This window comes from Colobus angolensis, unplaced genomic scaffold (assembly GCF_000951035.1).
Source record: "Colobus angolensis palliatus isolate OR3802 unplaced genomic scaffold, Cang.pa_1.0 Scaffold257, whole genome shotgun sequence".
Lineage (NCBI taxonomy): Eukaryota > Metazoa > Chordata > Mammalia > Primates > Cercopithecidae > Colobus > Colobus angolensis.
In genome coordinates this window covers 5,368,333-5,386,492 of record NW_012115788.1, presented here as the reverse complement: position 1 = coordinate 5,386,492, position 18,160 = coordinate 5,368,333, and the positions used below count along the sequence as shown (strand labels likewise).

The 18,160-nt window shown below is 41.1% G+C and overlaps 1 protein-coding gene across 3 annotated transcripts in view; it reads left to right on the top strand.

Moving 5' to 3' along the window:
• Positions 1 to 18,160, top strand: part of GDA (guanine deaminase) — a 121,742-nt gene that overhangs the window by 57,409 nt on the left and 46,173 nt on the right. For 2 of the 3 annotated variants that reach the window (XM_011947035.1, XM_011947036.1), the window contains exons 2-3: positions 5,110 to 5,198; positions 14,416 to 14,587. In XM_011947035.1, the coding sequence (XP_011802425.1) occupies positions 5,110 to 5,198; positions 14,416 to 14,587 (261 nt within the window). The remainder of the gene's footprint in view (positions 1 to 5,109; positions 5,199 to 14,415; positions 14,588 to 18,160) is intronic. The other variant, XM_011947037.1, reaches the window with a different exon arrangement.

Below are 18,160 nucleotides of genomic sequence, written 5' to 3'. Positions count from 1 at the left end.
TTAGCAGAGACAGGGTTTCACTATTTTGGCCAGGCTGGTCTCAAACTCCTGACCTCGTGATCCGCCTCCCCATCCCCTGCCTTGGCCTCCCTAAGTGCTGGGATTACAGATGTGAGCCGTTGCACCTGGCCAGATCATCTCTCTTTTTTACTTAGTCTGGCTAACGGTTTGTCAATTTTGTTTATTCAAAAAACCAACTTTTTGTTTCACTGATTTTTTTGTATTGTTTTCTTCATTTGAAATTCATTTATTTCTGCTCTGATCTTTATTATTTCTTTTGCTGATTTTGGATGTGGTTTGTTCTTGCTTTTCTAGTTCTTTAAGATGCATTGTAGATTACTGATTTGAAGTTTTTCTCTCTTTTTTTGGTGTAGGCACTTAGAGCTATAAACTTCCCTATTAGTACTGCTTTTGCTGTATCCCATAGATTTTGGTATGTTGTGTTTCCATTATCATTTATTTCAATGACTTTTTCAATTTCCTTCTTAATTTCTTCATTGACCCACTGGTTATTCAGGAGCATGTTATCTAATTTCCGTGTGTCTGTACACTTTTCAGACGTTCTCATTATTTATTTCATTGTGGTCAGAGTTGCTTGATATCATTTCAATTTTTTGGGTGTTTTAAGACTTGTTCTTTGACCTAACATATGGTCTATCCTTGAGAATGATTCTTGTGCTGAGGAAAAGAATGTATATTCTGTGGCCATTGGATGAAGTGTTCTATTCATATCTATTAGATACATTTGATCTATAGTGCAGATTAAGTCTGATGTTCCTTTGTTGATTTCCTTGCTGGAAGATCTCTCCCATGCTGAAAGTGAGGTGCTGAAGTCTCCAGCTATTATTTTATTGGGCCTATCTCTCTCTTTAGCTCTAATAGTATTTGCTCTGTGTATCTAGGTACTCCAGTGTTGGGTGCATATATTTTTAAAATTGTTATATCCTCTTGCTGAATTGATTTCTTTATCATATAGTGACCTTCTGTGTCTCTTCTTATAGTTTTTGTCTTGAAATCCATTTTGCCTGATAGAAATATAGCTACTCCTGCTCTTTTTTGGTTTCCATTGGCATGGAGTATCTTTTTCCATCCCTTTATTTTCAGTCTATTTGTGTCTTTATAGATGAAGTGTGATTTTTGCAGACAACAGATCATTCAGTCTTGTGTGTGTGTGTTTAAATCCATTCAGCTATTCTGTGTCTTTTGATTGAAGAGTTTAGTACATTTACATTCAATGTTATTATCGAATGTGATAATGTTTTTATCGAATGTAAATGGACTAAATGCTATTATTGATAAGTAAAGACTTAGTCCTGTCATTCAAACTTATTATTGATAAATAATGACTTAGTCCTTCCATTTTGTTGTTTCCTGGTTTTGTGGTGGTCTTTTCCTTCTTCCTGTCTTCCTTTAGTGAAGGTGATTTTCTCTGGTGATGTGATTCAGTTTCTTGCTATTTATCATCTATCATATATCTATCTTTTTATATCTTTTTGTATCTATCGTATAACCTATTATTTTAAGCTGGTAACAACTTATTACTGTTTGCATAAACAAACGAAAAAACAAATAAAAGAAAACGAATAAAAACTCCATGCCTGAACTTTACCACCCTTCCCTTTTTTAACTTTTTGTTATTTCTATTTATATCTTATTGTTCTGTCCATGTTTTGAAAAGTTGCTGCAGTTATTATTTTTGATTGGTTCATTTAGTCTTTCTACTTAGGATGAGAGTAGTTTATACACCATGGTTACAGTGTTACAATATTTGTGCTTTTCTGTGTACTTATTAGTACCAGTGAGTTTTATACGTTCACGTGATTATTTATTACTCATTAACATCTTACTCTTTCTGATTGAAGTACTCCCTTTAGTATTTTTTATAGGACAGGTCTAGTGTTGATAAAATCCCTCAGCTTCTGTTTGTCTGGGAAAGTCTTTATTTCTCCTTGATGTTTGATGGATATTTTGGCCAGATATACTATTCTAGGATAAAAGGATCTTTTGATATTATTTTAATATTTGATATTCCTTCAGCACTTTAAATATGTTATGCCACTCTTTCCTGACCTGTAAGCTTCCCATGGAAAAGCCTGCTGCCAGATATATTGGAGTTCCATTATATGTTATTTGTTTCTTTTTTCTTTTTCTTTTTTTTTTTGAGATGGAGTTTCACTCTTGTTGCCCAGGCTGGAGTGCGATGGTGCGATCTTGGCTCACTGCAACCTCCGCCTCCTGGGTTCAAGTGATTCTCCTGCCTTAGCCTCCCCAATGGCTGGGATTACAGGTGTCCACCACCATGCCTGGCTAATTTTTTGTATTTTTTTAGTAGAGATGGGGTTTCACCATGTTGACCAGGCTGGCCTTGAACTCCTGACCTCAGGTGATCCACCCACCTCAGCCTCCCAAAGTGCTTGGATTACAGGCGTGAGCCATTGTGCCTGGCCATGTTTCTTTTCTCTTGCTGCTTTTAGGATTCTTTCTTTATCCTTGATCTTTGAGAGTTTGATTATTAAATGCCTTGAGACACTCTTCTTTCGATTAAATGTGCTTGGTATTCTATACCTTCTTGTACTTGGATATTGGTATCTTTCTCTAGGTTTGGAATGTTCTTTATTATCCGTTTGAATAAACTTTCCATCTCTATCCCTTTTCCTACCTCCTCTTTAGAGGCAAATCTAAGAGTTACTAAATTTGTGGATTTTTAGATCCTGGCCATCTTGGCCAGGCTGGTCTTGAACTCCTGACCTCGTGATTCACCTGCCTTGGCCTCCCAAAGTGCTGGGATTACAGGCATGAGCCACGGTGCCTGGCCTCAAATAGCCTATTTTCAAGTTCATGAATTTTTTCTTCTGCTTGATCGATTCTACTATCAAACCACTCTGGGCTGGGCACAGTGCCTTACACCTGTAATCCCAGCACTTTGGGAAGCCAAGGTGGGTGGATCACGAGGTCAGGAGATCAAGACCATCCTGGCTAACATTGTGAAACCCTGTCTCTACTAAAAATACAAAAATTAGCTGGGTGTGGTGGTGCATGCCTGTAATCTCAGCTAGTCGGGAGGCTGAGGCACAAGAATTGCTTGAACCCGGGAGGTGGAGGTTGCGGTGACACGAGATGGCGCCACTGCCCTCTAGCCCGGTGACAGAGCAAGACTCCTTCTCAAACAACAACAACAATAATACTCTGATGCAGTCTTCATTATGCATTTTTCAGCTTCAGAATTTTTGCTTGATTCTTTTTAATTATTTAAATCTCTTTGTTAAATTTGTCTGATAGAATTATGAATTATTTGTGTTATCTTGAATTTCTTTGAGTTTCCTCAAAACAAGTATTTTGAAGTCTCTTTCTGAAAGGTTACATATCTTTCTCTCTTCTGGATTAGTCCCTGGTACTTTATTTAGTTCATTTGGTAAGGTCATTTTTTTCCTGGAATGTCTTGATACTTGTAGATGTTTGTCTGTGCCTGGGCATTGAAGAGTTAGGTATTTATTGTAGTTGTCACTGTCTGGGCTTGCTTGTACCTGTCTTTCTTGGAAAGGCTTTCCAGATATTTCAAAAGACTTTGGTGTTGTGATCTAAGATATATCTGCTTTGGGGTGAATTCTGTCTGGCCTGGGATTCACTCTTCAGAGCAGTGGGCTTCCCTCTGGACCAGGGCAGATCCATAAATGCTGTACAGGAGCCAAGTTCTGGAATTGGGGACCCCAGGAGCCTGCTTGATGTTTTATTCTTCTGTGGCTGAGCTGGTATTTAAAGTGCAAGACAAAGTTCCGTTTACCCTCTGCTTTCCTCAAGCAGAAGGAGTCTTGCCGCATAGCCACCACAGCTGGGAATGTGCTGAGTTTCACCCAAGGCCCTCAACATAGTACCTGGGTATTGCTGCTGGTTATTCAGGGCCCAGGGGCTCTTCAGTTAGCAGGTGATGAATCCTACCAGGACTGAGTCCTTTCCTTCAAGGCATCAGGTTCCCTTTTGACCCAAAGTATGTCTAGAAATGCTGTCAAGGAGTTAGGGCCTGGAAAGACAGCCTCACACCCCTGACAGGTGCCCTATCCTGCTGTGGCTGACCCGGTATCCAAGATGGAAGAAAAAATCCTCCCCACTCTTCCCTCCCCTCTCCCTGAGTGGAAGGAAGGACTCTCTTTTGGAGCCATGAGCTGTGTGGCCTGGAGTTAGGGGAGGGGAGGCACCCCTCCTGCAGCCACCCCAATTTGTGTCTCGGGAGGTTGTGTTCCCCCCTGCCCAGTCTGCTGTCTCTGGGCCCAGTTCAGCACTAGGACTCACATAAAAGTTGCAGTCCTTGTGGCCTAGACTGCCTTTTAAGTTTATTAGGGCCCCTGGGCACTTTAGCCCGCTGTGGTCTGTGGCTAGGCTTGTGGAAACTCAAGTCCCAACTGCTGGGATCAGCAATTCCCCTCTGGCCAGGGCTGGTTTGAATACTCCCTCTGTGGACAGACATCAGCTAAGTTTGGTCCAGTTTTCTCTTCTGCCGTAACAGAACAGCACTGAGTTCAGTGGCTCATAATTGCTATGCTCTCCTTCCATCAGCGCCCATAAATGCTCTCCATACCACACCACAACGACCTGGTGACCTGGCGGGTAGGGAAGGGGTGGCATATGCAATTCAAGGCTGGCTTTTGTATCTCTTCAGTGCCTCTTTCAGTGAGATGAAGTTAAAATCAGGTACCATGACTGCTCACCTGATTTGTAGTTCTTATGAAGGTATTTGTAATGTAAATACTTGTTAAATTGGTGTCCTCGCAGGGGGTGATGGGTGAAGCTTTCTATTCTGCCATCCTGCTCCGCCTCTCCAATTAGCCGCTTTTAATACCTTGTATCTTCAACTGAGAATGTTTGAAGTCTCGCTTACATCAATATTATGGCAGAAAAGGAGAAATCACACACAGCTTGTCTTCGGATGACCAAAAGCAAACCCTTGTCTTTTTTTTTTTTTTTTTGCCTCTAAACGCAATTCCATTTGGTATCAAATACCTTTTAACTCAGCTATAGTATAGTCTCTTTTAAGCAGATTTACATATTTAATAAAAACAAGTGACTATGACTCACTAATATGTGTTTCTTTTCTTTTCTTTCTTTCTTTTAAAGATAGTGTTTTTAGAAGAAGCATCTCAACAAGAAAAACTGGCCCAAGAATGGTGCTTCAAGCCGTGTGAAATAAGAGAACTGAGCCACCAGTAAGTTGTTACTTCTTCCCTTTTACTGGGTGCCACTAATAAGCTTAAATTATAGAACACCTGCTTTGAGAGACAGAGAAACTTTAAAAAAACATTAATTTTAAAATAATTATTTTTTATTAATTATTTGTTAAGGGAGGAGATGGAAAGGAAAAGGTAAATAGTAAGCTGAAGGATGGAAACTTAAGAGAGCTAGAGGCTGCCATCGTTCATCCATTTCTTTAGCATATATTTGTTGAGCATGCTATGTGCAGTACCTAGGGTCTGGAGGTGAAAAAGATCTTCAAAGTCCTTGTCCTCACAGGGTTTACAGTCCATGGGGGAAAAAGACAGTAAACAAGCAAACAGATACCTGAGCATGACCATGGTAGATTGTGATAGCTTCTATAAAGGAAGGGAACAAGGTGGGGTGGGTATGATAGAGGTTAACTATTAAGAAGTAGGGAGGAGGCCAGGTGTGGTGGCTCACGCCTGTAATCCCAGCACTTTGGGAGGCCGAAACGGGCGGATCACGAGGTCAGGAGATCGAGACCATCCTGGCTAACATGGTGAAACCCCGTCTCTACCGAAAAATACAAAAAATTAGCCAGGTGTGGTGGTGGGCACCTGTAGTCCCAGCTACTCGGGAGGCTGAGGCAGGAGAATGACGTGAACCTGGGAGGCAGAGCTTGCAGTGAGCTGAGATCACACCACTGCACTCTAGCCTGGGCAACAGCGAGACTCTGTTTCAAAAAAAAAAAAAGAAGTAGAGAGAAAAGAAAATTTGAGAATCAATTGATTGGGGAAGTTCAGAAGCCCACTTGAGCTGTGATATTATATATCAAATACTTTTAGTGGTTTTTAATATTTGTTGTATTTTATATATAACATATATTTAATATATGTTATACAGTTTTTAAAGAAATGATTGGGCCAGGCATGGTGGCTCACACGTATAATCCTAGCACTTTGGGAGGCCAAGGCGGGTGGATCACCTGAGATCCGGAGTTCAAGACCAGCTTGGCCAACATGGTGAAACCCCGTCTCTACTAAAAATACAAAAATTAGCCTGGTGGCGCATGTGGCACCTGTAATCCCAGCTACTCGGGTGGCTGAGGCAGGAGAATCTCTTGAAGCCAGGGTCAGAGGTTGCAGTGAGCCAAGATCACTCCACTTCACTCTAGCCTAGGTGAAAGAACAAGACTCTGTCAAAAAAAAAACAAAAAACCAAAAAAAACTCTGTTTCCTCATAGCCTGCTTGATATGTTTTATGGAAATGGGAAACCTTTTTTTGATTATAATTTTTATTTTATTTTATTTGATATTTTACTTTAAATTCTGGATACATGTGCAGAATGTGCAGGTTTGTTACATAGGTATACATGTGCCATGGTGGTTTGCTGCACCTATCAACCCTTCATCTAGGTTTTAAGCCCCACATGCATTAGATATTTGTCCTAATGCTCTCTCTCCCCTTGCCTCCCACCCCCCAACAGGCCCTGGTGTGTGATGTTCCCCTCCCTGTGTCCATTTGTTCTTATTGTTCAACTCCCACTTATGAATGAGAACATGCAGTGTTTGGTTTTCTGTTCCTGTGTTAGTTTGCTGAGAGTCATGGCTTCCAGCATCATCCATGTCCCTGCAAAGGACATGAATGGGAAGACGTTTTTAAAGCTAAAATATTTTATCTTGTTTCAGGCCAAATAAGTTCCAGGGCCAATAAAAGTGGTACCATTTATATTCTGATAACACTGATAACTTGGAAATTGACTTTCACATAATATAGAGGAACATTGTTTCACATAATAGAGAAACATTGAACTAGGAATGAAAATACCTGGTTTGAATCCACAGACTACTTTTGCAGATGTTAAATGTGAAGTAAGCCACTTTCCCTCTTTGAGCTCATCTGGACTATGAAGCTCATCTCTGGTCATAGTCCAGAGAGACAGAGTAACTGTTTATAAAGTTTCACTCCACCTGCAGTTCTACTCACATCCCTTGCCTCCTTCCCTCTCCCTGCTGCCTCTCCATGGACTTGGAAGTGTGTGGGTGGTGGGCATGGTAATGAATATAGTAGCTTCTGCTGTTACCATCTACTTCCTCTTCCCAGATTTTCACGTAAGAATCTATGATGAGGAACAACTGATGTTGATAGTCTCCTCCTTGTGTGTCTTTGGGATGGAGGATTAGAAGAAGGCTTGGAACTAGTTGAAGTGGAGGCTGAGATGGGATGAGAGAATGGTGGAAGTGGTTGTAGGATGGGGAGGAGGGTAAACGTAACTGTGGGTCTTCACATCCTTTTCTTCCTCTTTATGAGGTTGCTTTTGAAATTAAATCCATCAGAAATGCAGATTCTGGGGGCCGTATGTAAGCACTGCACACAAAGAAGTAGTAAGGTAAGAAATAATTTAAATTTTAGTAGAAGACTGAAGTCTTTGAAGAAAAATTATATTTAAAATGCAAAGAGATTCTTATATCAAGCACACAAGTTATGTGCAGTTGAATTTAAGTCTTGATTAAAATACCATAAAGGGATGTCTCAGACAATTTTTAATAGACTTGGCCCAATACACAGTGTGTCTACAAGTCTATCTCAGTACCGTGTGGATTTTTTAAAAATGAAAATCACAGCTGGAGTACCATGGGCAGTGCTGTGGTAGGAGTGAATCAGACGGTGGCCATGGACCGTGGGCAGGTTTGCAGGGCCAGGATTAGGGTGAGGGGAGTGAGGCATTCACCTCAGGCACAAAATTTAAAAGCAGCGGGGGAGGGGCAAAAATTCAGTAACCAAGATCAATACTTTTCAGGCAATATTTTAAAATAAAAAAATGAATGCATGGCCAGGCGCAGTGGCTCACGCCTGTAATCCCAGCACTTTGGGAGGCCGAGGCGGGCAGATCACTTGAGGCCAGTAGTTCAAGACCAGCCTGGCAAACATGGTGAAACCCCATCTCTACTAAAAATACAAAAATTAGCCAAGTGTGGGCCGGGTGTGGTGGCTCATGCCTGTAATCCCAGCACTTTGGGAGGCCTGGGTGGGCGCGCATCACGAGGTCAGGAGATCGAGACTGTCCTGGCTAACACGGCAAAACCCTGTTTCTACTAAAAATACAAAACATTAGCTGAGCGTGGTGGCGGGCGTCTGTAGTCCCAGCTACTCGGGAGGCTGAGGCAGGAGAATGGTGTGAACCCTGGAGGCGGAGCTTGTGGTGAGCAGAGATAGTGCCACTGCACTCCAGCCTGGGCTACAGAGTGAGACTCTCTGTCTCAAAAAAAAAAAAAAAATTAGCCAGGTGTGGTAGCAGGTGCCTGTAATCCCAGCTACTCGGGAGGCTGAGGCAGGAGAACTGCTTGAACCTGGGAGGCAAAGGTTGCAGTGAGCCGAGATCGCACCACTGCACTCCAGAGAGTGAGACTCCATCTCAAAAAAAAAAAAAAAAAAAAAATGTAAAAACTCATGATAAACAAAACACCAACATTTTAAATAAAGACAGGATGTTGTTTGTTGTACAGCCATGCATTTTTTTTTTTTTTTGTGCAATGGAACAGTCACTTTCAAATAACCTGGATTCCCAGACCCATGGGGCCATTGCATTACTGGTAGGCCAGGTTGATGAGGGTGATGATGGTTTGGGTAATACACACATGTATTCATACATACCTGTATTGTTTTTTGATGATAAAACTTTATTAATGTTTTCCATTTGGTGAAAAGATGGGTGGATGTTCTGATAAGCATATATGGGGGATATATCTATATATAATTTTTTTTGCTCCGGTTATGATGTGCCTTGGCCAACACTGCAGATTTGGAATACCTGGGGGAAGTTGAGATTCTTTGAGGAAATTATGATGCTGATTAAGTAAAGTGAGAAGAGGAAAGCTGAAAAGAAGGGAGAAAGGAGAGCTTTTTTACCTTCCGCTGCAGCCTTCGGTTCTCTTCTCTGCTTTGCCTGCAGCTGGGCTGTTAGTAGCTACAATTTAGCCATAAGTGATGTTGTGAGTGGAGAACCGAATTTGAATCCTGGCTGAGCCACCAACAAATTGCAAGTCGAAAATAAACTTGCAATCCCAGACCTTCCTTTTCTTCTCTCTGTAAAATGAGTAGGTGAACTCGCTGACCTCTAATGTCATGTGCACTCTCACATTCCATGCTTCTGTGTGTACAGATATATCTGCAATAAATCCTGGACTGTAACCTTGATTCTCAGAATCTTTTTATTAATAATCATTTCACAATGCTTACTATTTCCTTAAAAGGATTGTAACTTTTCTGGGTGAAAAAAAAAAAAAAATCACACTTCAGATGCAATAAATCCTTGCACTTCTGTTGCCTCTGAAGACTTTGTACTCTGAATCATCTTTAACTCTCTCATCTCAGCTACGAAGAACATGCTCATTTCCCCTACATGAAAAACAGAGTGACTTGAACTCTTCTGCATCCTAACTTTCACTATCAAATATTTTAAAAGGGAACTCTCCATCTGCACAGGACTTTTTCAAACATTCTCTTTTTAGCACTTAGTGCAGTAATCAAAACATTCTAGAGACCAAGTGAGTACTTTTTAAATGAAGAACTAAACCCTTCTGAAACTGGGTGTCTCCCCTGTTGATTGCACTGGGGTCTCAGGATTATTCCTGAGGTCACGCATTTTTGACCCTTGCAGTTTTTGGCACTAGTCACTTCCCTGCTCCTTCTTGAATGTCTCTTCGTTACTGTCCCTGACACCTCTCCATCCTGGGTTCCCTCTATCCTCCTCATAGTAACTCTGCCAAGATTGATCCTGATCTTCTCTTTCTCAGTCTTACTCCTGAAGTCGAACGTGCTGCTTAAGATGTTGGTTTGTTTTTTCCTTCCACAGAGATCTCTGGCATCACCAACTTCTAGAGTTACTTATATAGAGAAGACCCTCAAATCTGAATCGTTTCTCTTTTTTTTTTGAGACGGAGTCTCGCTCTGTCTCCCAGGCTGGAGTGCAGTGGCGCGATCTCCACTCACTGTAAGCTCCGCCTCCTGGGTTCACCCATTCTCCTGCTTCAGCCTCCCTAGTAGCTGGGACTACAGGCGCCCGCCACCATGCCTGGCTAAATTTTTGTATTTCAGTAGAGACGGGGTTTCACCATGTTAGCCAGGATGGTCTTAATCTCCTGACCTCGTGGTCCGCTGGCCTCGGCCTCCCAAAGTGCTGGTATTACAGGCGTGAGCCACCACGCCTGGCCCTGAATCCTTTCTTTAACTCTTATGTGACCTCTTATCCCACATCCCCAATTACTTCTTGGACAGTTGGCAGTCACACTTTGACACTAGGTTTAATATGGCATCATAACCCTCTTGCCATAAAAAACAGACTTTCCTTCTAGACTCTCTATTCTTTATGTCATATGTTCATGCTCACATACTCAAAAACTTACTCGCAGCCACGTGAGGTGACTCACGCTTGTGATCCCAGCACTTTGGGAGGCCGAGGCAGGTGGATCACCTGAGCTCAGGAGTCCGAGACCAGCCTGGACAACATGGTGAAACCCTGTCTCTACTAAAAATACAAAAAATTAGCTGGGTGTCATGGTGGGCGCCTGTAATCCCAGCTACTCGGGAGGCTGAGGCAGGAGAATTGCTTGAACCCGGAAGGCAGAGGTTGCAGTGACCCGAGATCGTGCCATTGCACTCCAGCCTGGGCAACAAGAGCGAAACTTCATCTCAAATAAACAAACAAAAAACTTACTCACTTTTACTTACTTCTCTCCTTTGTTTCCTAGAGCTAATAAAACATCAAGTTTTTGTTTTTTTTTTTTTCCATATTCATCCTTTTCCTTTCTGTATCCGCCACCATGGTTTTTATTTAAAAGTATCCCCATTGGGAGACTCGGGAGTCACTCAACACGTGGCCACACCCCTAGATTCATCATCCTAAACCCTAAGCTCAATATGTCACAGTCTGCCAAAGGAAAAAAACACAAACACATATTCTCATGATCCCCGTTGTCTTAGCTCCCCAATAACACATGTATGTTAATTCACTAAATTGAATATTCAAAACCCTTTAAAAAAACTTTTTTTCTTGTTTTTAGGAAAAATTTTTATACAGCAAAATACAGAGATCTCAGATACATAATTTGATAAGTTTTGGCAAATATGTATATACCCACATAACCAGCGCATCAGTCAAGATGTAAAACATTCTTATCCTAGAAAGTTCCCTTGAGCCCCTTCCAGTCTCTACTGCCCCGATAGGCAGACATTGTTTGTCTTCTCTCACACAGAATCCTTTCACTATTTTTGAACATCATATAAATAGAATAACTCAATATGTACTCTTTTGTGTCTGAATTCTTCCATTCAACCTAATGTTTTTGACATATTCATATTGTTGTGTCTATCAGTTCATTCACTTTTATTGCTGCATAGTATTACATTGAACCACAGTTTGTTTATCCATATTTTCTGGTGGTAGATATTTACATTGCTTCCAGTTTGGGGCTAGTATGCATACAACTTCTATGAACATTCTCGTACAATTCTTTTCTTAAACCTATGTTTTATTGCATTTGGGTAAATAGAAGTGAAATTGCTCACTAAGACTTTTTATGTCTGAGACCAGATCTACCTCTCTCTATTTTCTCCTTTTTCTCCTTTTCCCTTCTTCCTCCTCCTCCTTTTTTTTTGAGATGGAGTCTCGCTCCCTCACCAAGGCTGGAGTGCAGCGGCGCGATCTTGGCTCACTGAAAGCTCCGCCTTTCAGGTTCACACGGTTCTCCTGCCTCAGCCTCCTGAGTAGCTGGGACTACAGTCGCCCGCCACCATGCCTAGCTAATTTTGTGTGTGTGTGTGTGTGTGTGTGTGTGTGTGTGTGTGTTTAGTAGAGACAGGATTTCACCGTGTTAGCCAGGATGGTCTCGATCTCCTGACCTCGTGATTTGCCTGCCTCAGCCTCCCAAAGTGCTGGGATTACAGGCGTGAGCCACCACGCCCGGCCTCCACCTCCTTCTTTTCTTCTTCCTCTTCTCCCTTCTCCTTCTCCTTCTTCCTTTTCCTCCTTTTCTTCTTCCTCTTCTTCCCTCCTCCTCCTCTTCCTCCTCCTCCTCCTTTTCTTCTCCTTCTCCTCCTTTCTCTTCCTTTTCCTCTTCTCCTCCTCCTCTCCTTTTTCTTTCTCCTCCTGTTTCTTCCTCCCCTCTCTCTCCCTCATTCACCCCGTAATCTCCTCAACTAGATTATAAAGTCTTTGAGGACAATATGCCTTATTTTTCTCTGGACTCTCCACAGGGCTTGGCAGAGCTCCCTAAACATAGTAGACATTTGGGAAATATTATTTAGTTAAACGATTTAACTGCATGAGGAAGTTACACTGCTATTCCATTTTATGATGGGAGAGAAAGCAAAGACCCAAAGGACTGACATTGTGGAGAGGTCAGTGACTGATATCTGAGAGAAATCCATACTCCACCTTCCCTTTCGGAGTGCTTCCCACATTATAGGCCCACTTAATGCTGACTTCTTGATGTCCTTAAAATTTCTTTATTTCCATAGTTAGTGAATTAGCAATTCCATCACGTAGTGACCAAGAGTACTGAACCAACAAACTGCCCGGGTTTGAATCTCAGCTCCAAAGCTGACTGGTTAACAGTTACTTTTTTTCAAGCTACATAAATTCCCTGAGCTTTAGCTTACCCTTATGTAAAGGAGGGTAACAGTACTCTCATACTTCGTAAGTTTCTTGTGAACATTACATCATCATCATCATCATCCATAACATTTATTGATGCTTTCCATTATCTAGGCATTGTTCTTACACACACTAAATACATCCTCACGACAGCTCTATGATGCTACTACTATCTCCATTTTACATAAGGGGAAACTGAGTCACAGAAATTTAAAAAAATATATGTCAAATATCTAACTGCTGATTTATGGTCAAACCTGATTTCAGATGTAAGCAGGCCAAAACCAGAATGTATACACTTAACTGCTGCCCACAGGTGAGATGATGTAGGTAGAACGCTGTGCCAGTGCCTAGTGAATGTACATGTTCAGGAAACATTAGCTGCCGTCACCATCATTATTATAATAACTGACTACAAAAAAGCTAGTCTTTTCCATGTGATGTAGAGGCTTTCTTATAGTCAGACAAGATCAAGATGACCACTGAGTCTGCCATTCCTTGCTCTTATTTTAAAATAAAGCATTGAGAGTTACTCATGGCTTTATTAGGCTTACAGTTAGGTGGTATGTATACATTTGATTTGATAGCATGAGGAATTCTTTGTGATGTCAGGTTTCAAGTTCAAGTTGCTTATGTGATTGAATATTTACCTAGGATAATGGTGGCAGTAGAGGGTCCCATCTTTTGGCAAACATCTGTTTGGATGAGGTTGGATACTTAATAGAGACTGTGGTGAACTGCATTAGCTCTTTAGAAAAACATTAAGTGTCTGTCAGCACCATACTGCCTCGATTCTGTGGGTACTGCTTCTGAACACTTTCCAGGACTTTCTAATTTTAAGAATTAATAGAAATAGGAATATGAACTGGTGGATCATGGTGGCAGCATTAGTGATCACAAGCCTCCTGAGCATGGTCGCCACAGCATCATAACTCCCTCTTCACTTCACCACTTACACCACTGCCTGTTTGTGGTCCATCTCCTGAGATCGCCTGTCCCTAACCAGCTTGCTCTTGCTGCTTCTATTTCGGAACTCAGTTTCTGTAACACCTGGGAAAAGACTAGGTTTCTTGTGGTCAGACAAGATCAAGATGACTGCTGAGTCTAAAATTGCAGCCGGTCTGTTTCTCACCTTTAGTCCCCCTTAGTGACTCGTGTGCATATTCCTCAGCATGGCTATAGAAGTTTGAAAGACCTCCTCTTCCATTCTTGCTCTCTGACCTACAGCCACCCGTTGCGCGAACGAAGTCTCAGGATTAAATCAGGGCTCCCCTCCTTTCTTGTGCCACCGCTGCTTTGCCTCTTCTCAGTGCTGTGTTTTTCCCTCCCTCCATCATCACTGGTTAACCCCCCACCAGCTATTCCAACCTAGCAGCTATATCTCTCCTAGCAGAGCTTCATTTTTATGTCCTGACCTCTAAATAATTGGAGAATTTACAGTTGTCTGATTGCATCACTTATAAATCTGTGTGGGGTGAACAGTGAAATCATGCTTGGGAAAAAATGTGATTTAAAAAATACGGAAAATGACTAAAGATATTATTAAACACTTTTCTTCTCATCTTAATTTCCAGTGAGTTCTTCATGCCTGGGCTGGTTGATACACACATCCATGCCTCTCAGTATTCCTTTTCTGGAAGTAACGTAGACCTGCCACTCCTGGAGTGGCTGACCAAGTACACATTTCCTGCAGAACACAGATTCCAGAACATTGACTTTGCGGAAGAAGTATATACCAGGGTTGTCGTAAGTATCTTGGGTGTGAGTACATGTTCTGTTGGGTCATCTATAGGAGTATCAGTTTCCTAGGACAGATTTAAATTATAAAGCCTAGGCAGTTAAGCCTAAGATGGGCCACAGAGAATTTTTAAGTTTTTTTTTTTAACAGTCCGGTGAGTTTGTGACTACCTCACCTACACAGCTAGTCAGTGGCAAAGAGAGAATTTGAATCCAAGTTTCCAAAACCCCAATGTGGTGGATTTTACGTTACTCTTTTACTTCCTGTGTTTTACTTTACTAAATTTGGGTTTACTGAATATGTGTATTTCCCTACTCCTGCCAATCCATAATGCTGTTTTCAGGACCATATGGATTCATTATGTGACCTTTGCAGAGTTACGTGACTCACTTTTCCCATCTGTAAAAAATAGAGATCATGATAGTACCTATTTCACAGTATTCTCGTGATAATTAAGCAAGTTAATATTTGTAAAATTCTTAGAATTGTGCCTGGCACATGGTAAGAGCTCTATTTGTTTGCTTTAAAAATAGCCAAGGAAATTTAAAATTAAACATTTAAATTACTGTTAGAAGGGATATTGTGTTACTCTGGGAGCTTTGCAAGGAGGCACTTGGTAATGTGACTTGAGCACTGACACCACTAGAGGGAACTCTGGGGCTAGTACAGTCATTGAACAGTGGCAGTAGTGTGTGCCAGCCATATGTTGAAGGCTCTGAAAGTGTCCTTCCTTCTCCTCTTTCAGGAAAATCAGTTCCTTTCTTTGTACTCCAATCCTATGCCCAGAACCAGAATCCACTCAGGAATCAGAAGGAGCTAAAGCGGAAATGCCGCCTTATCTGACCATTACGTCTCGGGTGTTTAGCGCACTTGGTCTGAACACTCATGGATTTTTGTCGGACCCATTGATTCCTCCTAAGGTGTTCACTACATGTGGTGGTGGCAGTATTATAAGCCTTCCACATCTACTGACCTAACCACCTTGCCAGTTTTTTTGGTCTTGCATCATTCCAGCCTTAAAGAGTAAAAGCAAGTGCTAACTTTTTTTTTTTTTTTTTTAAGACAGAGTCTCACTCTGTCACCCAGGCTGGAATGCAGTGGTATGATCTCGGCTCACTGCAACCTCTGCTGCCCAGGTTCAAGCAATTCTCCTGCCTCAGTCTCCCGAGTAGCTGAGATTACAGGCATCTGCCACTATGCCTGGCTAATTTTTGTATTTTTAGTAGAGACGGGGTTTCACCATATAGGTCAGGCTGGTCTTGAACTCTTGACCTCAAGATCCACCAGCCTCAGCCTCCCAAAGTATTGGGATTACAGGCGTGAGCCACCGCGCCTGGCTGAGCAGTTGCTAACATTTATATGCTTGCCTCACATAATTATAAATTCAGTGCAATTGTGGATCTTACACATTTAGCATGCACCACATGACACTAGAAAAGCTGAGAAGGACTAAAGCTGTGTATAAAGTAGCTGGCGCATTGTGTTAATGAATGGTGTTAACCACACCAAATCTTTATTCTCAAAATTTATTTATACCTCACATTGTTCTAAAAGAATGTGAGATAGCTGAAAATTACGTAATATACAACAAAAGAAAATGAGTCATGAAATAAAGGCAAAGAAAACAAGGGGGAGGGAAAAGTAAAATAAAACCAAGAAATCAGTGTCTACTGTGGGGGTCCATGCATTTGTTAGTTTGTCATGAATTTGGCTTTACATTTCTAGAACCTGACCCAAAGAGGGAAATCAGTTATGAAATTTACACTGCTTTTATGATTAAAAAACACATTTGTTAAAGTAAAGCATATCTATGCTTCATACTGAAACTCAAGAAAATTAATCTCAGTATTTCTTAGTATGGATAGACACTATGCTGTCAAAATATATATTGTAAAGATGCTATACTACCAAAAAGTCCAGATAGATCATTCTTTTATGTTTAGAGAGATAGAGTATCAAGGACTATATATTTTTTGGGCAATACTCCATATAAATTATTTCTGACATCAGAGATTTGTTCAAGTATTTGATGTCAGGCTGAGTGTGGTGGTGGTTTAAGTATTTGATGTCAGGCCTGTAATCCTGGCACTTTGGAAGACCAAAGTGGGCAGATCACCTGAGGTCAGGAGTTCAAGACCAGCCTGGCCAACATGGCGAAACCCCGTCTCTACTAAAAATTCAAAAATTAGCTGGGCATGGTGGCATGCACCTGTAAGCTCAGCTACTTAGGAGGCTGAGGCATGAGAATCCCTTGAACCCAGGAGGAGGAGGTTGCAATGAGCCAAGATCAGGCGACTGCACTCCAGCCTGGGTGACAGAGCAAGACTCTGTCATAAATAAATAAATAAATAAATAAATAAATAAATAAATAAATAAATAAATAAATAAATAAATAAATAAATAGGAGAGCACATTTCCTATGTTTCTTATGTGTCTGAGAATGAATGAGTGTGGGCCCACAAACTTTTAAGCTGGAGGCACTGAGGGTATGGCTGACATCTCTTTAAGGGTGTTGAGAAGTGTTAACTAGCCACATAGCCTACTCAATGGGCTGAGCTCAGTGGGAATAAACAGGAGTAGCTTTGGGTTTCCTTCCTCCCTTCCTTCTTCCCTTTCTCAGGGGTCTCCCTGTCTGGTCCCTTTACTGTAATTAGGGCAGTTCCTGAACTTTCTAGTATTTTCAGTTCATTCTAGTTGTTGAAAGAAAAACTTCACACAAATTAAATTTAACAGAGTAAATTGAGCAAAGAACGATTCCAGAATCAGGCAGCTCTCAGAACCAGGAAAAGTTCAGAGAACTCTGCCCAGCAATGTGGGCAGGCAGCATTTAAGACAGAAAATGCAAGTGAGGTACAGCAACAGCTTGATGGTTACAGCTCTGGGTTTGCCTTATTCAAACTTGTTCTGATCACTTGGCACCTGTGACTGGCTAGAGCTCAGCTGCTGTGACTGGCTGAGACTCAGCTATTTGTTACAAAAGTATATTACTAATTAGGCTTTCAGTGAGTTGATATACTAAGTTAGGTTGCGGTTCCTTATGAACTCAAAGTTGAGAAGCATGCTCAGGCCAAATATAGATTACTTTAACACAGTCCAATTTGAAGCTACAATTTCTCATTAATTAAAAGCTTCTCCCCACATAAGCCACATACCTCCTGGTTTAGGCCCCACACTGAGGAAGAGGCTTACTGTCAGTGTTTGTGTAGTGCTTCTAAATAGCCCCTGCTTTCCATTTTGATTTCATCTTTAAGACTGTAGAAAAGTGCTTAAAATTTTGAAAATTTAGAAAAATTTAAATTACATGTCTGTTTTAATTTTGAGTTTTAGTTTGGTTAGTAAATGTAATGTGTCATTTTTCTTGGGGATAGCTGAGATTTATGACCCAATAAAAGGTTAATTTTTATGATTATTCTGCAATTTTTTAAAAGAAGACTGTGTTTTCTCTGTTGATTTGACATTTTTTTCTATCTTTATGAGATGAAGCTGTTAAAAGTCTTGAACAGTTCTATTATTTTGCTCCATATTCTCCCATATGGTGAGACAAGAGCATTTTCTTTCTTTCTTTCTTTTTTTTTTTTTTT